Genomic DNA, 27,095 nt, shown 5'->3' with positions numbered 1-27,095 from the left:
CGTCCTCGGTGCCCTCTGCAGCCTCTTTCTTTTCGCCGCCGCTGCCGCTGACGCCTTTCAGGACAGCAGGAGGAGGAAGGTCTGGGCTCAGCCGAGGAAGGAGGAGCCCCGCAGCTACCGCCGCCAGGAAGAAAGAAGCCGAGCCAGGGACATTTGGAGGGAGAGCGGGAGAGCGCGCGCGCAAGGGAGAGCGAGAGAGCGAGCCTCTCCCCCCCCTCCCGCGCCTTCCTTTCTCCGTCTCCTTCTCTTTCCTCTCTCTCCCCCCCCCCACTTCCCCTCCCCTTGTCAAGTGCCCTCCCTCATCCCTGCGCTGCGGGCTCCCTTATTCCAGCTTCATGGGCAAAGTGTGGAAACAGCAGATGTACCCCCAGTACACCACCTACTACTACCCCCAGTATCTGCAGGCTAAGGTACGGTACTGCCGCCGGGCTGCTCTCCCTCTCTCCTCCGCCGCCGCCTTCTTCTTCTTCTTTTTTTTCCCTTGCCAGGCAAGGGCACAGGGGGGCGGCAGGGCAGGGCTGGGCTGCAGTTTTGCAGGCTTGCTAACTATAGCCGGGAAGGAGGAGGGAGGGAGGGAGGGAGGGGTGCTGTGGGGGAAGGGGGAGGGGGGAGGCTCTTGGGGATGGCATCAGGTTACAGTCACACATACACATACACACACACATACAGGAAAGAGCCTGCAGCCCCTTTCCTGGCTCTGCCTCTCCTCTGCTCCCTCTCAGGATATATATATATATATTTGCATGTGTTTGGGAGAGAAAGAAAGAAATGAGTGTCAGGCTTTCCCCTCTGAACTGCAAGAGCTGCCTCTCTGTGCCCATCTCTTGCCTTGCTGCCATCTCCCAGGCTTCCCTCCTTTCTCATGTCTATCAGCCACTCTTGACCCTTCTCCTCCTCTGTTTTCTCCTTGTCTTCAGCTGTCTTCTCTCTCCCCTCCTCTTCACCCCTCCCCTTTTCCTCACGCTGCCTTCCTTCATCCAGAGAACATTCCTTCTTCTTTTCTTTTTCTTTTCTTTTCTTTTCTTTTCTGCCTCCTTCTGAGATGTATCCTCAGCTGACAACGCTCTTTTCTCCCCTTCCACAATGCTAAATAGAGATCAGTGCGGAGATGGCATTTCGCTGCCCCTGGGCTTTGGGGCTTCCCTTGGGGATTTAAGTGAAGCCTTCCCCATTTCCGCTCCTTCCATCTCTGTTCTGTGCAGTAACAAAATGGGATCAAGTTTAGCAAGCCCTCATCCACATTCTGTTGCCTTTCCGCCTTGTTATAAGTGCATTGTAACTTGCAACTGACCTTAAAGATACTTTCAAGTCTGGAAACAGCTGGATTGCAACAGAAAACCCTTTTTAAAATGACGGTGATGGTGTGCATTTGAAAGTTTGCTTTCAGAAATTTAAAATGTTAGCCAGACTGTTAAAAATGAAATCAGTTGTCAGTAGCTGTGGTTTACATTTTAATGAAGCTCAGATTTAACTCTCATTTATCTCTCATCACTGGATGATGAGAGTCAGAGGAATCTCTTTCAGTGAAAGTACAGCACTCGAAGCTAGTTTGATTGCAGATGGATTTGTTGTTTGCTGTTTTGTTTTGTTTTTCTGTTCAAGTGCATTTGACATCTCTTGTTATGCTCATGTCTGTGACTATGGATGCCTGTGGAATCCCTAAGGCCAGTCGGTACATCATGCTGCAAACTGGCAAATTCAGGGCTGGTTGCATCAACTGTCTGGAATATTTGGCATCCCAAATGTTCTCCAGCTACCAGCATTGCACACAATACACAAATTGTATCATATGTGAACTTTGACAATCATTATACAGTAATGGTTTTCTAGCTAACGGACCATCCAAAATGCAACCGTCCAAAATGTGATGAATGTGAAAATTCAGTTGTGAACATTGACAGACAAATTGTCTTAAAACTTACATATAGGCAGGTGAATGTTGACAATCACTGAAATAGGACTGTTAGCACCTACTAATTGTGTGTGTGTGTGTGTGTCTATTTACATATGTTCTCATTCATTAAAGTAATCTGAGACTGCTAGTGTTCACATGGGTATCCCCAAAGTCCACAAATCTTAGCATTTCTACAAACTAGAAGAGTTCACATGCTAGTTATCGAAATAGTATCTTGCTTCTCTTAGAGGGAAGCCACCTAAGCCTGTAAATTATAAAATGGAGCAGTGACCAGGCTGTGGCTAGTAGGCAGGAGTGCTGAGCCTATGATAAGAGGGAATGGGAAGGAACTCGCACTTCTCCTAGCAGCTATATTGGGAACCCTTGGCCTCCTGCTTTGAGAAACATGGATCTCTGAACTCTCTCTGCCTTGGTGTCTTTGGCAGCAGCAGTTTGAGCTTGGCAAATTCTTATCTGTTAGCAATCACATTATTTCACATCAAGTTGCTACAGATTAGCTGCATTTCATAAAAAGTAACCTCAAGTTGTTGTTGTTGTCTTACTAAATGTATCAGCACTTTTGGATATTTTGAATTGAAACCATAGTAGGCATTGGAATATGGTTGGTGCTTAGAAGCTCTGTGTCGACTCAGGTTTAAGCCAACGCATGCATATGAGATAACAGAATCATTTATTACCAAGTCTTATGGTTTATGACTGAAGTGCACCCTTCATTATTTCAGTAATGCAGAGTAGAAGCCTAAAGGGTTCGGTGTGTTTTTCTTTTCTGTTTTACTTTTCTGCACATAACAATATGAATAATAAATGAATGAGCTCAGGTGGGGAAAGCACACTTTTGCACGGGAATATTTGCCTGAGCTATTTTTGTATGTTATTAATAATAGAGAAACAAAGCACACAATATTTTAATATAGCTAATGCAGTACCTCTTGCCTTTTTGCCCTGTAAATAATTGAAGGGAGAGATAAACTGTAATAAGCTTGCACTTGTAATTAGGATATCATCTAGAGAAAAGCCTCAAGGACCATCTTCTGAAAGTATGCTTCCTGTATAAAGTATTTAATATTGATTTATTCTATAGTCAGTGACTTCTTCAAAACATGTATTGCAGTTACTCCTATGAAATTATGGTCTGAAATCACATTAGTCTTTGTTTCATAAGGGAAGCTCACACATCAATTTGACCTACATATATGAACTGCTAGATTTGATGATTATATCCAAATTTCCTCATTTAGTGACATCCTGCTCTTTGTTTTCTTTTTTCTTTTTTTCTTTTTTAAGGGGAGAGGGAGAAAACAAAAACAAATTATAGATGGTTCCAATTGAAAAAGGGCAGACAGCTACTTTGTATAATTCAGTGGAATAAGTAAGCAATTTCTTGTCTCTACATAAATCTGGCCTGGACATGTGGGCAAATTGTTTCCATACACAAAAGCTCATTTGCCCTGTAATTTAGCTTAAAAGCGCACACTCACCCAAATAGGTTTAAATACTCCAGTAGTTCAAGTGGCTTCAGGTTTTGTTACATGGCAGCAATAGAAGTGCTCCACAGGTTTTATATAGCACATTTAGAAAGAATGTGATATAATAGGATTTTTCTTTAAAGCAGATTTAAATAAAAATTACACAGCCATCAAAAGAAGTGAATTGACAGGCTACTGGAATTAGTTTAAAGATCCCCGTCTTTAAGCTAGCAAAAATATTCATTATAAACCCAAAAAAAAAAAAAAAAACCAACCCAAATGGGGTTGTAAGGTCAAATATCCCTATATGATATTTTAATGACTGTAAATGAATTCATCAGATTCAAAATGCATGAAGCAATTTAAACGACCCAATCTTCATTTTTAATGTGTTCATTGCAGTTAGTCATGAAACATTCTCATTATTTCTGCAATATAGTCATACGATGAAAGCACAGAGTAGTGTAAGTAGCTGTGATTCCATCTCTTTTCCCTACTCCACATTTAGATGGTAAATATTGTGGATCAAGGACACAATGACTCTTCTCAAAATAGAAAGAGCTATCATGTATAGAATAGATTTTGAATAAGAATTCTCCTCTGTCTGTTGCTATAAATAGAGACAATTTATTTTGTAATAAGTTTTTGGGTAGATTTCATAGGTGATCATTCAGCCGAAGTTAAACTCTTTTAAGTACTACATATTTCCAGGGGAAAACACTTATATCTGTATCACTGTATCACTTAGCTTTGGCTGTACCCTGCCCTTACTATTTATATTCCTGCAGAATAAATGATCTGGTTTTACATGATTAGCAGGTGATAACTGCAACGTTAAGGCTGTGTCCACATTCATATAAAACAGAGGCCATTTTAACATGCATATTTGCACAGCTGACCTGCTCTACTAAGCAAAAGTTGTAATACAATGCAAGTGCAGAAATATTAATGATGAATACTATAGGTTCTCCTTGCATTTTGTTGAATTCAGAACTTCATGACAGTGGCTAAACCATCTGGAATGCAGGCAAATACAATAGCTTTTTACCTAGTCATAATAAAGTACTGACCATGTTTCTTAATATAGCCTCTCCTGGGTGAAAGTATTACAAAATGTTGCCGTGTGGTTTATGAAACTTTAATTTTGCCCTTATCTCCAGATCATGAATGGTACATAAACAAACTCTACTGGTTATGCTATAACATTTTGCTTTGAGAACACTTTAAATATAGTTGTCTATTCCTGTTAATACTGTGAAGTACCTGATACTTGGAATAAGGAGGCACATTCAAACGCAGTAACTTAAATACCAGCACTCTTCTTCTTTAGTGTGCTTGCTTGGTGGTATAATAAACTTCGGAACAGCAGGACTGAATTTTGTTCTGGAATTCCTATAAGAATGCTCTTGTACCATTTGTATGATATGTGGAAAATTTGTGAGTTTGATGCTAGATCTATATTAAGATTTTCCAAGGAAAATCCACAATTCATTTTAGCTGTAATTTAGTGGCTGGAAGCCTGACTGTATACCATAAATATTATTTGAATATATTCCAACTGCACATGTGCATAGTATTTAAGTATTACAAAAATGGATATGGCCCTGTGATAACAGATTGTAAAGATAACACAATGTACTTTTCTCTCATGGTCATTATTGTGGGTGTAGGAGTGAAATAGCAGCTATGTCAAGATATCATATACAGTGGTACCTCAGGTTACATACGCTTCAGGTTACATACGCTTCAGGTTATAGACTCCGCTAACCCAAAAATAGTGCTTCAGGTTAAGAACTTTGCTTCAGGATGAGAACAGAAATTGTGCTCCGGCGGTGCGGTGGCAGCAGGAGGCCCCATTAGCTAAAGTGGTGCTTCAGGTTAAGAACAGTTTCAGGTTAAGAATGGACCTCTGGAACGAATTAAGTACTTAACCTGAGGTACCACTGTATACTAGAATGAATAACAGTGGTTGACCAACCTTTGTATATCGACAGCCTAAGCTGTACTCTATACAGTGGCCTGAAAAAATAAGTGAATGAAACAAACAAATAAATAAACCAAATCCTCTTGTGGGACCATGCAATCTTGGTTGATGGTCCGTCCACCAAGAGAATGGTATTCAACCTGTTCTGGAAGGGGTTGCTGTCTTCCTAAAACACCAGGTTCACAGTTTTCAAGGACTTTCAAATCCCATTGAATAAGTGAATAAATCATATGCTCTACCTCCATTTAACGCATGTATATTTAGTTGTTTAACACTGATGAAACTAATAGGCCTGAAAACAGAAGTCTGCTTTCTTAAAATGTTCTCCAAAACACTTCCTAAAATCTGAGACATTTTCAAAGTGTCAGCATATGCAACGAAATATCTACTAGGTTATCATCTATCATTTCCATAGCAAGCTGGCTTTGCTTATCCACAGTTCCCATAGTAGCATAATATCCACTTTTCCATGATAAGAACTGCAAAAACCTAATTAGTGTCATGCAACAAGGGAATTCACAGACACACACTGATGGCAGTGTTCTCCAATGGCTCACTGTGTAAAGCACAGAGTTAGAAAGCAGCAGGTGGAAGGGAGGAATTGCCCCACTTTTCATTTGCATACCTGCATATCTTTCTATACTATGCTTCAATATTGGTTTCAAGGCAACTTCAGAAATACAATGATAAATGATGCAGGATTAAAAAAAAAAGTAAAGAGAGCAATTTCTAAGGTTAAGCAACATTTTGAACAAGGTGCTTCCTGTGAGTTAACAATGTTTAGGGAGCTGGTGTGTGCAAAAAGGTGTAGATATTTCAATTTATGTGTAGAATCCCACTTCTACCTTATTCTTTAAAAGGGTAAGAAAACTGGCTTAGGATAAATGCCCTTTTAAAAAAAAATCTTCCTTTTTGTTATTTTCTGTCTCTAAATTTATTTATTAATTCTGTTAAAGAGAATTTAAACTCTGGACTCCAATTGTAGCCACGACACTCAGGGTGATTTACAACACCATAAAAACATTCTGAAGATTTAGTTCTAGTGGTCCTCCCCACCCGCCCTTAGCTTAATAACAAAACAAAATTGTGAAACAAAGGTGTTGTGCGAATGCAGCTTTTTTTAAGCTGGCTGTTGCATACTGTAAAATGAATATAGGATATAAAATATACCCTGCCTTTGGCCAGCCGAAACATAAAACTTGAGCTTCCCACACAACTGTCAGATTTGAAGTAACTAGACTACTAAGTTTTAGCCAAACTCTTTGGTTCTGGGAAGTGTTAGAATGATAGGATTTCACAACAATGTGCCTAGTTCAGCACAACTTATCTGCATGGTATTTGTTTTCTCCTGTAGGGTGAATCAAACTTTAAGGCTAATCATGGTTTATTGTGAATGAGCAGCTTGCTAGTGCACACTGCTAAATCGCCCCCATTTTGCTTATAACATTTGCGCTAGTGGAGGAGCAAACCCAGAAGACTTAGCTTCCCATTACATCTAAACCAGGAAGAGTGATATGTTGCTCTCTAGCAAGCCATGATCAGTAGCTGACCTTAAGTCATGGTTTGTTGTTGGCTAGCTGGTCATATGTGAATATTATTTGGTGATTCCAAACAAATGTTGATTATTATATCATATTAGTATGCAAAATCCGTGTATCATTTTTTCTTAAGTCATTTTGGGGGGAAATTAAGAACTGCTAGGACATATTTATCTAATGATATATAAACAAAAAATGTCGATACAGGCCCAGATACAAGAGCCAGAAAACATATACATTGTAAGAGATTCAAGAAATTTATCATCCAGGATTGAATGGTTGAAAACAGCACTTCACCACTGTTTCTCCAGAAACTTGGAATAAATTGAAATGATGCAGCTAAAGGAGCCAACAGCAACCTACACTACTGCAAACTCTTAAAATGGTCACATTTTTAACTTGACATGGGCCATATTCACACCATACATCTGATACTACTTTAAACAGTGAATGTTTCCCCAAAAGAACTTTAGTAATGACTCTTTTAACCATTGTCCTTCATAGACTTAATACTGTCCCCCCAAAGTAAATATTCTTCCTCATGGATAGAAATATTGTCTCCTCGACTTCCGGAGGCGGCGCGAACGGCAATGGCTGCCCTTTCCTAGCCGGGGAAGGGAAGCTCCGCCGAAAAAGGGTCTCCCGCTGCGGCGAAGCGGGGACCCATTCAGGAAAACCACAGGCAGCAGAAGCCTGTGGTCTTGGGGTCCGGCGGGCGCCAGGAGCAGCCCCCAAAACGTTGAAGGAGCCCCGTAAGGGGCTCCGGATCGCGGAGGGGGTTGCGGCGCTGTGGATCGTTCCGCAATCGGCGGAGTGAAGCCGCGTTGCTGCTGCCGGTGAGCGCTGTCCTTTCTTCCTAAATTACAGACCCGGAAAACAACAACCCGTGAGTAAATGGACTTTAAAAATTTCGGGACTTAAAGTACTTAAAGTACTCAATTTGGCTGAAAGCGGAGTGACGAAAAATAGGAAGTCCGTCTTCCGCTGTCATTGAATTACCAAGCAAAGAGCCGGAGGAGTGGAGGCAAAAAGCGAACTTTTAATTTAACTGATCTGGACACCCGTGGAAATTATTTTTAAGCAGAATAAGGACTTTAAGCAATTGATTACATGACTTTTATGTGGACTGTGATACCTTTCTTCTATTTGGATTATAATTTAAACAAGAAACCCAGGTGCTGGAACTGCCTGAGCAATTGAGCAGCCAGTTTGCAGGGCTGGATACTTTTGAACTTAAACTTTGAAACAATCTGAGGGAGTTTGAACTGGCTACTTTGAAGCACCTTTTGGAATACCAGCAAGCACTGTCTGAAATACTGTGACTTTTTAAATGCAAACTCTGCTAAAAGTTACCTTATAGAAGGTTCTCGGACATTAAATGGGACTATATTATTTTTATTGGAATTGTCTTCTTTCCTAAAGACATTTTAAGCTCCCCCCAGAGGATTTGGGATTAATAGCAGTGACATTGTTTTACTTTCCTTTTCCCGGCCTCCTGTTTGACTATTACCATCTGGGCCGCTGCTTTCTCATGGGAACAACTCAGCTTGACCTTGAATTTTAGATAACTCTGGAATGAGTGGCGCAAGAAAAAAGGGACTGAGAACCAGACAAACAACCCTAACCGCAGTCTCCCAGGCACGCAGATCATCTGTGCCTACTGTGCTTACTCTGCCTACTCAGACTTCTGAGAAAGAAGCTGCTTTTCTGCCACGGGCAGAAACTGAGGAATTTCAATCGGAAGAAATGGCCTCAGGAGAAATTAGTTCTACTTTAGAGAAAATTCTTGAAAAATTGGAATCTTTGAATAAAAAAGTGGAATCTTTGGATAAAAAAGCTGATCAGCAAACAGCTAAAATTGATCAAAATACTGAATGTTTAAATAGACTAACTGGACAAGTTGCACAGAATGTGCAAGCAATTGGAGAATTGAAGGAGACTGCAGGTGAAAATCGGAAATTGGCTGAAGATACCAGCCAAAGATTGGGAAATTTAGAGAAAGAGGTAAGGCCACTCAGCAAACAAGTAGGTGAACATCAGACTTATCTTTCTATGATAGAACTACAGAATAGACAGACCAATTTAAGGATAAGATCGGTACCAGAGGTGGAAGAAGGCAACTTAGCTGAGTTTTTGACCAAAGAATTTTCCAAGTTTTGGAACTTAGAGGAAAAAGACTTTAAAATCATATCAGCCTTTAGACTTGGAAGGCTTATAAAGAGAGAGAAGCCCAGAGATTGTTTAATAATACTGAGATCAAAGGAGGAAAGGGACAAGATTTTGGGTCTACATTACGGAAAGTCACTGGATATTTTGGACAAAAGAATCGAAATTTACAAGGATATTCCTAAACAACTGTTGGACCTTAGATCTGACTATTTGGAACTAACAAGATTGTTAAGGAGTAATACAATTATCTTCAGGTGGGATTTCCCTCAAGGATTATCTTTTACTTTTAGAGGGAAGAAGATTAAAATTAGATCACTGGAAGATAGAGACAAATTTTTGACTGCGTACGGAGAGGACCTCCAAAAAGGACTGGAACTACCCTCGGGGCCTGTAGTACCAGAGGTGCCTGCACCCTCGGACTCTGAAGACCCAGCGAACAAGGTACTACCCCTAGAAAAATAACCAGACTTATCCAGGATGTCTCTGCAACTTTTGAGTTGGAATATAAATGGCTGTAACATTCCGGAAAAAAGAAGGAAAATTTTTCATATATTGAAAAATGAGCAATTGGACATTATTTGCTTACAAGAAACACATGTGACTAGGCTCCACAGGAAAGTATTAATAAACAAAAGACTTGGTCAGGAATTTATATCTTCAGACAAAGTAAAGAAGAGAGGCGTGGTGATATATGCAAAAGAGAGCCTGTCACCTAAATTTTTATTTAAAGATGAACATGGAAGAATTTTGGCAATCGAAATACAACATCAAGGAGAAAAGATTTTGATATTAGGAATTTATGCACCAAATGAAGGGAAGTCGGAATTTTTCAAGAAGTTGCATGAGACTATGCTGGAATATCTGGATTATGACAACATCATCATGATGGGAGACATGAACGGGGTCGTATCAACTAACATGGATAAGTCACAAAGCCAGAATGTTACAAAAGATGGCAGACTACCAAAGACCTTTTTTGAACTGACTGACAATATGGACTGGATTGACATTTGGAGAACGAAGAACCCCTTGGGAAAAGAAGGAAAATTTTTCTCTGAAGCTCAGCTGACGTGGACAAGAATCGACCAAATATGGATAACTAGAGGTCTGGCACCGAAGGTCAGAAAGGTGGAAATCTGCCCAAAAACTTGCTCCGACCATAATGCACTGAGAATGGATATGACACTATTACCAACCGGCTCCTTTAGATGGAAGATGAATGACAATTTGTTCAGAGATCAGGAGATTATTAAGAAGGCCCAGAAAGCATTGAAGGACTACTTTGAGATAAATATGAACACTACGGTGGAAAAAAGAATTATTTGGGATGCAAGTAAAGCTGTGATGAGGGGGTTCTTGATACAACAGAATGCTGCAAGGAAGAGGACACAAAATGACAGAAAAGATAAGATTTTGGAGAAAATAAAAGAACTAGAGAAGAAGCTAAGATCAAACCCGAAGTCCTTGCCGACCTTGAGAGAAATCAAACTCTACCAAGCACAGTATTCTAAACTGATAAATCAGGAAATAGAGTGGAAGATTAAATTAATGAAACAAAAAACCTTTGAATCGGCAAAAAAATGTGGAAAACTGCTAGCTTGGCAGTTGAAGAAGAGACAAAAATTGAATACAGTTACAAATTTGGAAATTGAAGGAAGAAATATTCAGAACCCCATGGAGATTAGAAAGTGTTTTTGGAAATACTTCAAAAAATTATACACTCAAGGGCCGCAGAATGAGGTCGAGATCAAACAATTTTTAGAGAAAAATGGACTTAAAAAGTTGTCACAAGAAAATAGATCTCTCCTGAATAGTAAAATAACATGCCAAGAAATTGAACAAGCCATTCAAAACATGAAACTGGGCAAATCTCCAGGACCAGATGGGCTAACCTCCAAGTACTATAAGATATTAAAAGACCATTTGATACAACCATTGATGGAGGTTAGCAATGAAATTATGGAGGGGAGGAGGGCGCCGGAGTCGTGGAAGGAAGCTTTCATCACATTGATACCAAAATCGGAAGCTGAAAAGACACAACTTAAGAACTACCGTCCCATCTCCCTTCTAAATGTGGATTACAAAATATTTGCAGACGTTTTGGCAAGTAGACTTAAAAAAGTTTTAAATGAAGTAATTCATAAAGACCAGGCAGGCTTTCTCCCAGGTAGACACATGTTTGCTAATACAAGGAACATTATTGACATTTTGGAACTTTTGCAAACTGATATAAATACAAAAGCAGTGCTAATCTTTATAGATGCAGAGAAGGCCTTTGATAATATCTCTTGGAAATTTATGAAGGGAAATTTAAAAGAAATGGGAGTGGGTCGGGGTTTTGAGAATGGGATTGATGCAATATATTCAGAACAAAAGGCTAAATTGATAGTAAACAATGTGGTCACGGAAGAGTTTAAAATTGAAAAAGGAACACGACAAGGCTGCCCGATTTCCCCTTTGTTATTTATATCAGTCCTGGAGGTGCTCTTGAATATGATTAGAGGGGACCGGTTGGTGGAAGGGATTCAGGTCGGAGTGAAACAATATAAACTTAAAGCTTTTGCAGATGACCTAGTTTTGACCCTGCAGGAGCCAGAATCTAGTACAAAAAGAGTATTACAACTGATCCAAGATTTTGGTCGGGTGGCGGGATTTAAACTAAATAAACAGAAAACTAAGGTGTTGGGGAAAAATTTGACAGATGTAGAGTCGGAACAGTTTCAGAGAGAAACAGAACTAACTGTGGTTAAAAAAGTAAAGTACCTAGGGGTAAACATAACAGCAAAAAATCTGAGTCTATTTAAGGATAACTATGAAAAATGTTGGTTTGAAATTAAGAGAGACTTGGATAGTTGGACAAAATTGAAGCTTTCTTTGTTAGGCCGAATTGCTGCTGTTAAGATGAATGTATTGCCAAGAATGTTGTTTTTGTTTCAAACATTGCAGATTGTGGACAAAACAGAGTGCTTCCGGAAGTGGCAGAGAGATATATCTAAATTTGTCTGGCAGGGCAAAAAGCCCAGAATTAAGTTTAAGATACTAACTGATGCGAAAGAAAGAGGGGGCTTTGCCCTGCCGGACCTAAAGTTGTACTATGAAGCCGCAGCCTTTTGCTGGCTAAAAGATTGGCTACTTCTCGAAGACACTGACGTATTGGATTTGGAAGGGTTTAACAATGCTTTTGGTTGGCATGCATATCTATGGTACGATAAGGTTAAGATCAATAAGGTCTTTAAGAACCATATTGTCAGGAAAGCAGTGTTTAATGTCTGGACAAAATACAAAGACTTACTGGAAAATAAAACTCCGAGGTGGCTTTCACCTCTGGAAGCTAAGGCCCGAAAGAGACTCAATATGGAGGCCAAATGGCCAAAATATTGGGAAATATTAGAAAAAGACGGAGACAATTGGAAATTGCAGAGTTTGGAGAAAATGAAAGATAAAGTGCGAGACTGGTTACATTACGCTCAGATTAAAGAAGTTTTTAAAAATGACAAAAAGGTAGGGTTCCAGGTGGAGAAATCGAAGTTGGAAACAGAATTGTTAGAACCAAAAACTAAGGTATTATCAAGAATGTATAACTTGCTGCTGAAATGGAATACACAAGACGAAATGGTTAAATCGGTTATGATAAAGTGGGCTCAGGATATTGGGCATAATATTATGTTTGAGGACTGGGAAAGGTTGTGGACCACTGGGCTGAACTTCACTGCATGTAATGCTTTGAAGGAAAATGTAATGAAAATGATATATAGATGGTACATGACCCCAGTTAAACTTGCCAAAATATACCATTTGTCTGATAATAAATGTTGGAAATGTAAAGAACAAGAAGGAACATTCTTTCACCTCTGGTGGACCTGTCCTAGAGTGAAGGCCTTCTGGGAAATGATATATAATGAGTTGAAAAAGGTATTTAAGTATACCTTCACTAAGAAACCAGAGGCCTTCCTTCTGGGCATTGTCGGCCAGAAGGTGTTAAAGAAGGACCGAACATTTTTTATGTATGCAACAACGGCAGCAAGGATACTCATCGCTAAGAGCTGGAAAACTCAAGATCTACCCACACTGGAAGAGTGGCAGATGCAGCTGATGGACTATATGCAACTGGCCGAGATGACTGGCAGAATTCGAGACCTGGGAGAAGAGAGGGTTGAAGAAGACTGGAAGAAATTCAAGATTTATTTACAAAAGTATTATAACTTGGTTGAATGCTAAGAAGGATGCTAGATCATAAATAATTGCCTACCATTAAATTAGATCTGAATTTGATGATAAGTGAGATTGAGGGAAACATAAAATTTTTGGAGATTAGATTAAGTTAACAGAATAAGATTTAAGAATATAAATAAGATGATAAATTGCTGGAAAAAAATTTACAATGATGTAAGTGGGAGTGGGAGACGTGAGGGAGTCCAAAGAAGTTCTGAAAAATGTGTTATGATCCATGCTATATTGTTTACTATTTTTGCATTTTGTATCTAAAAAATTTCAATAAATATTCATAAAAAAAAAAAGAAATATTGTCTCCTCATTGAAAAAAATTAAAATGCTGTAAAAGGCAAACCCCATTGGTAATATTACTCTGTTGCAGTGCAGGGAAACTTACACATTTTCCTCACACATAGCATTTGTAGTGTGTAGGCATTTGAATTTGAAGAATGACATGAGGAATAGATTACTGACCCCTTCAGTACCACAGAAGAAATCCTGATAGAAATATCAGGAGAGCTGACCTTGGATCTTGTGTGTCTTTTCTAGTTTGGTCCCCTAATATATCTTTTGTTATTCCTGTGATAAGTTTGAGAAAACAGGCATTGATTGTTCTTGGGTTATTCTTTTATTTTAAATGAGACATTCAGTTCTATGTGAGCTCTCTTGATTTCATGTTGTTTTGGAGCTGCTCTATCCTCTATCATATGTCTTATGGAGCTGTGAAGAGTGTTGTATCCATGATCTGAACCTGCATGTACAGCTTTTTGCTCCCTCTGGATGAGTTTCCTCTCCATGGTATGATGACTACACACTGGGGACCTTACTGCAGCCTACCCCAAACTTGTTCCCCTCAATATGTTTTGGACTACAATTCCCATCAGTCCCAGCTAGTGATCATTTCAAAGCAACCACACAGAGATCAGGCTTGAGTACAACTAGCCTGCACACCCGTTCCATCCATCTTCTCAGGCAGTTTCTATAATTCTGTCTATTATTGTTGTTGTTGTTGTTGTTGTTGTTGTTATTGGGAGGGCGTTCCACAGGGACTAAATGGTAGCCAGTGCAGTCAGACGAGGATCAGTGTAATATGTTCAAACCATCTTGCTCCAGTGAACAACCTGGCCATTGAATTCTGCACTAGGTGAAGTTTCTGAACCATCTTCAGAGGCCAAGAGGTTATGTATAACTTATTGCAGTAATCTAACCTTGAGGTTATCAGAGCATAGACAACAGTAGTTAGGCTATTCCTGTCCAGATAGGGTGCATAGCTAGGCTACCAGCTGAAGCTGATGGAAGGCACTCCAGGCCACTGAGGCCACGTGAACTTTGAGTGACAGCAAAGGATCCAGTAGTACTCCCAAGCTATGAACCTGCTCCTTCAGAGGAAGTGTAACTGCATCAAGAGCAAGTGAACTCCCACCCATCCAGTCTAGGGAACCATCCACTAATAGTGTCTCAGTCTTATCTGGATTGAGTTTCAGTTTGTTGGCTCTCATCCAATCCATCACCGAGGGAAGACACTGGTCCAGCACTTCCACTGCCTCACCTGCAAGTGTAAAGGAGAAATAGAGCTGAGTGTCATCAGCATGCTGCTGACCACGTAATCCAGACCACTGGATAACCCCACCCAGCGGTTTCATGTAGATGTTAAGCAACATAGGGGATAGGATTGAGCCCTGTGGAACCCCACATTGGAGGTTCCATGGAGCTAAAAAGCATTCCCCAGGCAACACCCTCTGGGAATGACCATCCAAGTAGGACTGGAACCACTGCAAAGCAGTGCCACCCACCCCTAGTTCAGACAGTTGCTCCAGAAGGATAGCATGGTCAATGGTATCGAAAGCCACTGAGAGGTCAAGGAGAACTAACAGGGGCATGTTTCCCTTGTTTCTCTCTCAACAGAGGTCATTATACAGGGCAACCAAAGCAGTTTCTGTGCCAAAACCGGGCCAAAACCCTGATTGAAATGGATCCAGCAAATCAGTTTCTTTGAAGGATCTGGTCTGCAGCCACTCTCTTCAGAACTTTGCTCAGGAAAGGGGGATTAGCAACTGGCTGGTAGTTAGTTAGGTTTTCCGAATCTAGTGAAGGTTTCTTAAGGAGTGGTTTTACCACTGCCTCCTTCAAACAGGCAAGAGCCACCCCCTGTCATAAAGAGTAACTGATCACCTCCGTGGTTAAATAGACTAACTTATGAACCTGGAATTCCCCAGGTTGAATCTCATTTCTGCCATGAACTTATTAGGTGATCTTGGGCAAGCCTAAGCATCTCCCTAAGCATCCATTTCCCCACCTGCAATATGGGAGTTGCTGTTGACCTCCATTGTAAGGATTACAACTAGATAATGCATGTGAAGTGCTCTGAGCCTGGGTTTGTCTACATGTGAACCTACACTTCATAGAACTACACCTTCCTTCAGGGCATATGATTAGACCTTGTTGGCTGTAGGCCTTTGGCCTGAGAAAGATGTGAATGGCTGTCAGCATAAAAATATTAATACTTGTATAACACTTTCAAGTGGCACCGCATGCACTCACTTGGGTTATAGATGTTTCTGCAGCACTCAAGGAAACTACATGACCAGAACATAATCATAATTCAGGAAGAGCAAACAAGAAAATGAACACCTGCTTCTTTGGAGGGCTGGAAGACAATGACTGCAATGCATACTTGATATGGGAATCAGGAATGACTGCAGGGAGGGACACAGAAATGAACAAATACCAGTATACAAGTATAGCTGGACACAAATCTTTGTGACAGTGGAAGAGAATCTCAGTTTTACCTTTCAAAAAGATGTTTTGGTTAGCTAGAAGACCAGCCGAATTTCTGTGTTTTGAAACCTCTTATTCTTCCAAAAGTGGGTGAAATGTGCACAGACACAGGGACCTTTCAGAGATTTCGTAGATAGAGTGAACCATTCCAGATGTGCTATGAGAATTTGTCCATATGTGGAGAGCAGTCTCTATCAAATTCTTTGCTCAGAATTTATGGTTTCATTTCTATTTATTTCCTGTAGTTTATATTTAGGATTTCCTTGTTTGTTTCTGCTACCTCAGGACGTGAAGGCACAAGAGTCAAAATGCAACAGAAATATTCTTAAAATGTGGGTCTTTTTAAAAGGTGGGGAAAGGTTTGGAAGTAACTCACTTTGTCTGTTTTAACAAATCTATCTATGACAACATGTCATTGTCGTGCTACAATGTACTACAGTTTGCCAGCTATAAGATGTGCCTCTTATGGAAGAACTGTCTGTTGTTGTGAGGTCTTGATGTCTTACTTTCTAAAATTTAGTAATTTTTTTGCATATAAGAAGCACTGTTAAACAAATAAAAAAACATAGGTTAACAACAATTTAATGACCTCCTAATTTCAAAAATGAGGTGATATACAATGGGGTGGTATCCAATTGAATTTTTGCACTAGTACAAGGATTAACACTAGCTCAAGGATATTTTACACACACACACCCCTTTCCTGCCTCTATGTGCACCCCACACAACCCCCCAAATTGGTTCTGGAGGGTAGATGAGAAATCCCAGAATAAATTGAGAGTGTGTGTGGAGGACTGAGGTGGTAGATTGTTCCATTGCATCAGGAGAAATCCTTGCACTGATGGAACAATCTGCTTAAGGCTACACTGAGTACAACTACAGTTCCCATTTATGGTATATATTGACTTTGTGAACTTTTTTCTTCTATTATCCTCTCAATTTTTGTCGGGTTGTCTTGTAGTGTTTTAGCAAATATTGTGAGCTGCCTTGAAGGTTTTTAAATGGTTTTATTACTTTAAATCAGGGACACTCCCATCCTCTAAATGTAGAGAAAAAGTAAGCTCCATGCAACTGAACGGGACTTGGGATGGTTAGGATCGTGCTATAAGGCTGGAAGCCTATGTTCTGAGTATGTTGGCTAGATAGCTGTATGTCTGGGTCTTAATGTTACATCACCATTAGCAGGCTGCAAGCACAGCAGGAGCACTAAATTGATATGGCCATTGGTTACTATTCTAGAATTATATTTTTATTTTTCTGTTTTTTTATCTGTCTATCATCTATCTATCTATCTATCCAAGAGATTTCTGGCCCTCTAGAAATTTTCTATGGGAAATTTTCCAGGGCTTTGTTTTCGTGTAGAACATTCTTTTTGTTTCATAAATTCATTAGTTGCTATGAATCAATGCCAACCGCAAGTACAGTAATACACAAATTTGGCAAAGTTTTCAGCTTTGTTTTCTAAATACAAGTAAACTAAACCTGCTGAATTAGATCACTCTGTAGGCTGTGGACTCTAATCTAGAGTCTGGGGCCTATTTCATCTCACCACGGAATATACTTGCTCTGTCTGCTGCATAGTGTCTTGAGAAGTACTTCATGCCTAAATATAAGGGTAGAGGGAGACATGCTCCTTCAGCTACTTAGGTCTCATGTTGTTTTGGGCTTTCTAAGTCAATAGCAGTACCTTCAATGCAGTCAAGACATTTATAGGCACCCAACGGTGTTATACGATCCCAGCTACTGCCCCAGGCAACACCCTCACAGCTGTATTTTACATTAATTTTAGCATCCTTACAATTTTCAAAAGCAGCCTAAAGTGTATTACAGTAATACAGAGAGCAGATAACCTAGTAAACCAAGACCTACTGCTCTGGTAATCTCTGTTTAGGAAGGCCATAGCTGGTGACTCAACCAGACCTGGACAAAGGTAACCTGTGAAGCCACTTGAGCCTCCAGTGACAGAGTTGAATCAAGGAGTACCACCAGAATACCGGTATGTACGTGTTCTTTCAGGGGGAGTGTGTCACCATCCAGAACAGGCTGCATACCTGACAATCACTCACCTACATGTCTTCCCTCTAGAGTTTCATATTTAGTTTACTAGCCTTCATTCAGCCCATCCCTGCCTCTAAGTACTAGTTTAGCACCTGTAAAACAGGGACCTTTTCTGTTTTAAAACCAATGCTGTTTTTAAAAGATCTATGAAAATCAAGGATAACACAACAAAATAAGGATAACTATTACTGTATCTACAGGACTGACTGTTCCAATATTGCTCCTCATTTCTTATAGCAGTGCAGATCAAAAAGGGTCCCAAGCTTGCCACAGTTTTTTAAAAATGTTCTTTTCATGCCCCTACAGTACTGTATACCTAATCTTCATGGGTGGGAGTGGGACTATGATTCTCCTTTGTGCTGTTCTAATGCACAATGGAACAACTCATCTGCCAGTGACCTTCCACACAGTCTTTGAAGCATACAGCCTTAAAGTATGCTGCTGCTGCTGCTGCTGTTTTTATTGTTTAGTGAGAACAAATTTGGTTTATACTTCCAAATAGGTCTGTCACTATCTAGTGCTGGAGTTTGTCACCTGATTCTGCCAAGGTGAAGTGTCTCCTTGCCCCAGAGAGAAAGAAAGAAAGAAAGAAAGAAAGAAAGAAAGAAAGAAAGAAAGAAAGAAAGAAAGAAAGAAAGAAGCATCATAGCTAGTGCACACAAAGGCAACATTCCATCTGTGTCTGTCATGTCTTCTGTTTAAAAACAAGGAAGCTGAAGCAGGGTTTAAAATAATAAATAAATGAAACTTCGGAAGAGTGGCACAGAATGAAAAACCTGTATTTAGGGATATTTTAAACTTAAATAATGGAAAACACAATTTAGTGAATATGTAAATGAAAACAAAAACAGAAGGGTTCTAAAAGTGTACTAATATTGCTCCTCTATAACTATATATTGGGTGGGAATGCAATCCCAAGGAGCTAGGGATCATATCTTTCTAGTTTGATTAAACAGATGATCAGTAAACAGTTACCTAGCACAGCAACAGTATGTTTCTGGAAGTTAAATTAACTCCATTAAATACTTTTCATACAATTTTGAAAGTGCAGCACTGGTCATCCACCCTCCATATACAGTGGTACCTCAGGTTACATACGCTTCAGGTTACAGACACTTCAGGTTACAAACTCTGCTAACCCAGAAATATTACCTCGGGTTAAGAACTTTGCTTCAGAATGAGAACAGAAATCGTGCAGAGGCGGTCGAGCAACAGCAGGAGGCCCTATTAATTAAAGTGGTTCTTCGGGTTAAGAACAGTTTCAGGTTAAGAACAGATCTCCAGAACAAATTAAGTTCTTAACCTGAGGTACCACTGTATTCAGTTTCCAACTTGATACAATACATTTGCAAATAGACAAGAGGGAACAAATATCTCAGCTAAGGTGTCATAATAGTAACTTGCATTTTTGGCTCCATTTGTGCAATTCACAATATGTACAATATCCGTAATATGCACAATATTCACACTTGCTGCCACAAGGGAATGGCGGTAGGTCAGTGGGTAGATCAGCTGCTTTTATGAAGAAGTTCTCAGGTTCAGTCTCTAGCATCTCTAGCTGGGATAGACCCTGGAGAGCCACTGCTGGGCATTTCTGACAATACTAGACCAGATGGTCTGACACAGCATCCTATGATTTTAAGTGGATAGGGCTATGTAAAAGTTATACTTTTGCAGCACTTCAGTTTACACTGAGATGTTTAAGGAGTGTCTCCACCCCCAACATTCAGTCCAGACACTGAGGTCCAGCGCCGAGGGCCTCCTGGCAGTTCCCTCCCTGCGAGAAGTGAGGTTACAGGGAACCAGGCAGAGGGCCTTCTCAGTGGTGGAGCCCACCCTGTGGAACGCCCTCCCATCAGATGTCAGGGAAATAAACAACTATCTGACTTTTAGAAGACACCTGAAGGCAGCCCTTTTTAGGGAAGTTTGATGGTTTATTGTGCTTTTAATTCTGTTGGGAGCCACCCAGAGTGGCTGGGGAAACTCAGCCAGATGGATGGGGTATAAATAATAAATTGTTGTTGCTGTTGCTGTTGTTGTTAGATGGTGGTTCCTTTCTGAGTAAGAAAATATCCAAGAAATATATTCTGTTACTGATTTTCGTGGTCTCGGTGCATCCCATTGAAAGCAGTGCAGCTACTGATAGTTTGTATCTACAGTAAGGTATGCATTCTGAGGTGCATTGGGGTGCAGAACTGTAGGCCTGTAGTTCCTGATCCAATAAGCGACTTGCAAGAATAAATCTGGGTCCACGTTTTGTGGAAGTTCATGGAATGTCTTGGGGGCTTCAGCACCTCGTGTTGTGATTCAGTGAAGCTTGTAAAAACATGTTTTATTTGATTACCATTCTTACGTTTTTCTCTAAGAAAGAGACATCTTAGTTTTCAGAAGGTGTTTCATGCTGCCGGTGCATGACAGGAAAAGTATGCTCTCGTTGCAAAAATATATTGATTCATTTTCTTTCATTTATACCCTGTATTACTTCCATTATGGACCCCTCTTTTCTCATTAGTAGTCCTGTATTGGAATTCCACTTGTATTATTTGGGTCCTTTTTACCTCAGTGGGCAGGGATACTTTGTGAATCAGAGCTCCCTCAGATAGCATTCTGAACTTTGAAAGAGTTTTTGAACTGAGTGTGCTGGGTCAACCCCATTGTTCCACTACATATGGCTTCTTCAACTTCTTAGTTATTTCTCCCTGTGGATCACACCTGCCTGGAGCTCTAAACTTTCCTAAAAAGACCAGCCAGTGATCTTCATAACCTATTCCAGAAGGACTGTCCACTGATAGCCCTTCAGATAGAGGGTTGTCCTCTGTAAAGTAGGTTGAGCAAATGGAAATGGCAAGGAGCATATCAGTGGGGCAGCACCACCAATGTATGTGAATAATCAAAGGTATAATATTAGCCACATATGAACAATATTGAGCATAATTTCTTTGAAAGGACAGAATTCATCATGATGCTAAGAAGCACACATATTTCATCAATGAAGCACGTCATAAGAATGGAATGTGTCTCATGATGAACATGTTACAGGGAATTCAAATCAAACGATGCAGTGGGAATGATTTAAACAGTCCTTTTCAAGGAAACCTATTGCACTATGTGAATAATGAATGCTCTCTAGTTCTTTCTTCTGAAAGTCATATACTTAATGGGAAGCTTAGGTTGCAAGGATGAGTGAAATGAATAAGTACATGGCATGATTAATATGTAGTGTTACAATTTTAGTTGTACTGCCAGTAAAAAGGATGCCTTTAAAGTAAACTTTCAGGAAGAAAATGAATCCTTCTCATTTTTAATTGCCATTAGCATTCACCCATCAGCTTGGAAAGACATTGTATCAATTATTTTCTATGAGATCAGCAAATCTAATATATCAATTTAACCGATAACAGGGGGTTACTGACAAGAAGAATCCTATTACTAGTCCATCTTGTTTGTTGTCTTGGTAGACCAGATTCATGCATAGAAAGTTTTTGACAGATAGCTTAACCTACTATTGTTTTTATCAAGTGGACTACAAGCCAAATCTCAAAATATGACAGAGTTCCACTGCCAAGCATACTATTTAGCCCCTTCCTTTCCATGCTTTGGAGTGATTTTGCCTATTGAGCAAATGGGCAGACAGCACAAAGGATTCAGGCAGGACTGCAGGCCTGGGTTTCTAGGTCCACAGACTCTCTAGCACCTGTCCAGGTGTGACACAGACCCTTAACATTTGGGATACAAGGGTTACATATTGGCCAATGATCATAGCTGTCAATTTACATATTTGAAAATAAGGGAGCAGCAGCCTTGAAAATAAGGGACCAGCAGCCTTGAAAATAAGGGACCAGCAGCCAAAATAAGGGACCGGCAGCCTCACCTGTTCCAGGCACTCCAGCCTTCCTGTCCTCCTGCAGTCTGGTCAAACTCATGCTGGTAGCTTCAAGAACACTGTCCAACCAACTTTGTAACCAGAGGTTCAACTGAATAGAATCTGAATCACATGCACCACAAGGCCTATGCAGCCTCAACTTAAGATGGCTCCTCAGCCTGGCTTTGCACTGCAAAGTTGGTAGCAGCACGTGCAACAAAATGGCATCCAGCATTCAAAAAACCCCTCAGCTTGCATTAACTAGCCACACACAAGGCATGCAAGCTCCACCCCCCAGTCGTTCTTAGACTTCTTATTGGGTGAGCAACACAGCCAAGCAACACAGTTGGAGCCTCCCTCCTCCGTGGCCGGCAGGGAGGGAGGGAGAGGAGCTGCTTCCTTTGAAATTTAAGGGACATCATTTAAGGGACATTTAAGGGACATCCATCAATAAGGGACAGCAGCGGGACATGGTGCTGGAATAAGGGACTGTCCCTTCAAACACTTGACAGTTACGCCAATGATGATGCTTCTCTAGCTGATAGGATTTCCTGAGAGCCGAACCAGACCATCAATGTTGGATGCCCATAATAGCTTATTTTTCTCCCACTCTCATGGTGGCTTTCTACAGATAGAAAACTGGTCATGTGAAAAGTTTGCTCTAAAGCTGCAGTTTTGCCCAGTGCAGCTCTACCCATGTCTTAAAGGCTTGCAGTGGCACACAAGGCAGAACAAAATTACCGAAGGAAGACTCTGTGAACCTAAAAGCACATGTATATGTCCTGCAGTTCAAAAGATTTATAGATATTCCTAGATAAATTATAACATGGGACAGAGAATTATCAAATATATTAAGCATATGATAACGGGGTTATGAACATTGTGCCTTTTGTCAAATTGATAGTTCTTACCAATGTTGCATAAATCATTCATCTAATGGCACACTTAAAGGAATGGTGGATGAACGCCAACAGGACTGGTCTCAAAGCACAACATGGAATGTTGAAAGTCAGCTGGAAAAAGAAAACAAAAAATCTGGGGTGAGGAAGACAAGTGAATTAGCTTGCCTGAGTCTCTGTATCCCTGGTGAAGACTACAGGGCTGGAACCCGGAACAGAAACACTCCTGTTTAGAGGTGATGGTACATTATAGCAATATTTCACTGCAAATACCATTTGTTATAAACAAGTCTTGCTTTCATTTAATCATTAATATATATATAATCAGTTATCTTTTTTGAGGTAGTCAGAATGGACATAACTGCTCTTTGGTGAATGGTTCTGGCTCTTTGGCAATGGACTTCTTGAATCAGACAGAAATAATGCATGAGTTGTTCACTGAAAGAGGGGGGGAAGAATAATATGTCAAAACCAGAGACTGGGTGCCAATGAAAATTTTGACTTTCGCAATTTTGGTTTTAAAAGAAGATACCGCACTGCAAAATCTAAGATAGGCAAACATATTTGAGCTGGTTGGGAACAACTTTTACCTGATGGATGCTTTCTCTTGTTGTTTCTTTATAAATTGCCAGTCAACCACACAACTCTAAAACATTTAATTGTGAGAATAGCTGCAGAGCATACCATGCAGTTCCTTTTTGTTTTTCCTTGTACCTTGCAGAGCCTGAGATGGTCTGTCTTTGTAACTGAAAACCTCCATATAAGTTGGATTATTTCAATCAAGACATCATGTAAAAAGTTGAAAGATGAGAGATTGGTTTCTTATTTATATTAAAATGCCCAGTGACATGTAACATGCAATTTGTAACATGCAATCGTTACAAATCCATTTGTAACATGCAATCGTTAGACGCAGGAGAAAGTAAAGTCTGGTTTATTCTGGCTATAGATAGTAGATATTTTGGGGTACTAACTGCACTAGATGATGATGATTATTATTATTATTATTTTCTGTAGTTAATAGAGCAACTGTACAATGGAAATTTGAACTATATAAATCACATTCTTTGAACAGTAAATTGTCTTTGTTATTTCTGCACTATACTCTTTGTCCCATAACACCGTAACTATAAGCCACTGTAGTTAATAGTGATAATATTCAAATGTGGGTGAACATTAGTCAAAAACACGGCAAACAAACACATTGAGAAAGAACTGCACATTTTTGACTGCAGTAGAAATGTGCACAAAATGGTTGCAAAATATGCATGTTCACCTTTAATCTATTGCTTGTTGTCATATATTACCATACAAATGAATATTTTGGGGGAGTAAAAAGGCAGGCAATCCCAAGTTAACTGATGAGTGCTTCTGTATTGTTATTATTATTTTAAAAAATATGCCAGTACATGAGCTTGGTATGAGGCTGGAGCTGTAAATGGCAGGTTTTAATCATGTCCATGGAAAGGTCAGTCAAAGGCATAAAGTCACAATCTGCAATCCAGAGTAAGAGAAATGTAAATGCTAAAGAAGAAGTAACTGTCACTTTTGGTTAGGCATATAAAGGCATGAGTTCCATTATTGTGCTGATCCTGGCAAATCTTATACAATGTTTACAATAAGGTTTTGGAGAGTTGCCTAGCACTGGAGAATACACAATTAAACAACATAGTTCCATGACTCTCTCGTGTCAGCACACTGCTAAAAGACCTCCATTGTACTCATATGATAGCCGTTCTTGGAACTTTTCACATAAACAGGAGCAGAAAGCAGTAATCTGTAACTGTTTCCTATGCTTCCTGAGTACACAGAGAATAAAGTTTTAGATATGATGGAACAGAAGCTAGAAATCAAGTAATGCAGAATAATGCAACACTATGCACAATACTATGAAATACTAATGGATTTATACGCCAGGCTTGTGGATGTATGGTTGCATTTGTTAGCTGGTCTGTAGGTCTGCAGGCAATGCTCATCTACTACATATATTGCAAAATTAATGCTTTATTCTTTTGCTCCACCCCACTAGACCTCCTTATCAAGTATAATTAAATGTTCAGCACATTTTTCCTTTATTCCCAAGAGTTCCTCAGTAATATAAAATACAGGACTATTGGGGCAAAGTATTAATGTTCTATTCAAGATGCTTTAATTAAGTTCTTTTCCAGCAGTGTTGACAGCTGACAGTCCTATTGATATCTATTTTGTGAAGTGTCAGATTTCCTATACAAACCCCCCAGAAGTAGAGTTGTAAATCAAACCAGGATATGAGAACATTAAGTCTTAGGCATATTAGCCACTGGCTGTTTATAAAGAGGAAATGGCAGATTCTGCACAAAAATGAATGGTGAGGTTATACCCTATAATTCTTCTTCCTCATTTCTGTGAGATTGAATTGATTTTAATGGAGAATGCATGTGCTGGTGACAGAACTATGACTTTTGAATTGAATTATATAAGCAATTCAGAATATTGAGAATTAAATTCTCATGGTTTGCGAGCTTTTCTAAAGGGCTGAACTGAGATTCAATATGTTCCCCCAAAAACAAATATATAGTCTGTGAACCAGAGAAGAATCAATTATAAACAAAATTCATTAATTAATATTATGGCCTGTTTGGCCCTAGAGATCAAAATGAGAATTATTAATTAATTAATTTCAAATAATTATCTTTCCCCAGTTAATGCGCTAGGATGTGCTAGAGCCACATTACATATTTATTTATTTATCTATCTATCTATCTATCTATCTATCTATCTATCTATCTATCTATTCATTATTAAATTTATATCCCAAAGGAGCCCAAGGCAGCAAACAAGAATTGATAAAACAATAACAACATCTCAAACTCAATTCCTATACAGATGCAGACTGAGAAATATCTCTACTTAAAAGTCTTGTTGGATAGAACTGAAGTACCAAGAGAAAGCAACATACAGATGAACAATGGCAGGAATTTGGAAAATAAAACTACTTACTACTGGCAATTCCTCTACATGCTTAATATTCTAAAATGATAATACTCCAAGAAAGTGTAACTATTACCACCTTTCATCTTTCTTAATGAAGTCTCTCACCAGAAGTCTTTTATTTAAGAGACTTACAGCGCAACATTCCTATTCAGGCCCACTCAGAACTAATTCCCACTGAGTTCAAAGATACTGACTTCCGGATAAGTGTGTTTAGGATTGCATCCTAAATGACACTCACTGGTATCTGCACAGCAGCACTCCTTTGCATTATTATCCTTCATCCTGTGTAGATAAGAAGCTGCCTTGTTTCTGTAATTAATCCCTATTAGCAAACATAGGAGTGGAACCTGTTGAGGGCTGCAACTCAGGAAAACAGAAACCAGGCTGAAGAACGAGTTACAAAAGTTAGGGAAATGTTTTGTTGTGTCTTAGTTAATAGATTGGACATGACTAGACAGAATGATTCATTTGAGGGGGCAGAACCATAATAACTTTAAACAATGTTTGTTTTAATTAATGTGCCCAAACCTTTCTTAGTGGAAGACTAAGTTTATCTGAGAGACAGTGTGTAGTGTGTATCAGAGTACAATACAGTGGGAAAGAACATCTTTCTCAGGTTGCAAGGAGCTCTTTTTATTTGTTATCTGCCTATTCCCCTCCTCTCTGAATTTACTCCATCAAGCCAAGAAGTCAGAAACTACATAATGTTGCTGCAGCTGAAAATGTATAATGAACACTAGTCTAATGATCACTATCTAGTCTTTGAGCACCCAATATTAAGAATCAGGTGGGAAGATTTAAAAAATGCCCGGACTTTTAATTGTAATTCATTTCTTACTTGCTCTCAGCTTTAGGTATGTTGTCTTTTATTCTTCTATTTTACTGATGTTTTGTGGGTTGTGGTTTTTTAAAAAATTGTTCTTATTGCTGTGTTGCAAGCTTTTGGTTGCAAATTTTTAACATGAAAGTGGGATGTAATAAGATATATACGTTTGTGAGAGAGAGTGTGTATCCATGTCCAACATACTACACCAAGGAAGAAAATCATTAAAGCAAGGATAGAAGAGTTGGGTTGCACAAAAATAATATGGATTCTTAAGGATGCACAAAAAAGTAAAATACAGAGAGGGAGGGAGGGAGAGAGACTTATATTGTTCTTAGCCTACAGTAAAATGAATGAAAACCTCAGTTCTATCACAAAAAATGTTTTTTTTTGTATGTGTCTGTTAACATGAAAGTAA

The 27,095-nt window shown here is 39.5% G+C and overlaps 1 protein-coding gene across 2 annotated transcripts in view; it reads left to right on the top strand.

The window, feature by feature from the left end:
- The first annotated feature begins 227 nt into the window (after positions 1–227).
- The window catches only part of RBMS1 (RNA binding motif single stranded interacting protein 1), a 123,834-nt gene continuing 96,966 nt past the window's right edge, over positions 228–27,095 (top strand). For both annotated transcript variants that reach the window (XM_079980412.1, XM_079980411.1), the window contains exon 1: positions 228–410. In XM_079980412.1, coding sequence (XP_079836538.1) covers positions 336–410 — 75 coding nt within the window. In that variant the 5' untranslated portion in view covers positions 228–335. The remainder of the gene's footprint in view (positions 411–27,095) is intronic.

This window comes from Podarcis cretensis, assembly GCF_951804945.1.
Source record: "Podarcis cretensis genome assembly, chromosome: 1".
Lineage (NCBI taxonomy): Eukaryota > Metazoa > Chordata > Lepidosauria > Squamata > Lacertidae > Podarcis > Podarcis cretensis.
The sequence above is the reverse complement of the archived record's forward strand: the minus strand, read 5'-3'. Positions and strand labels throughout refer to the sequence as shown.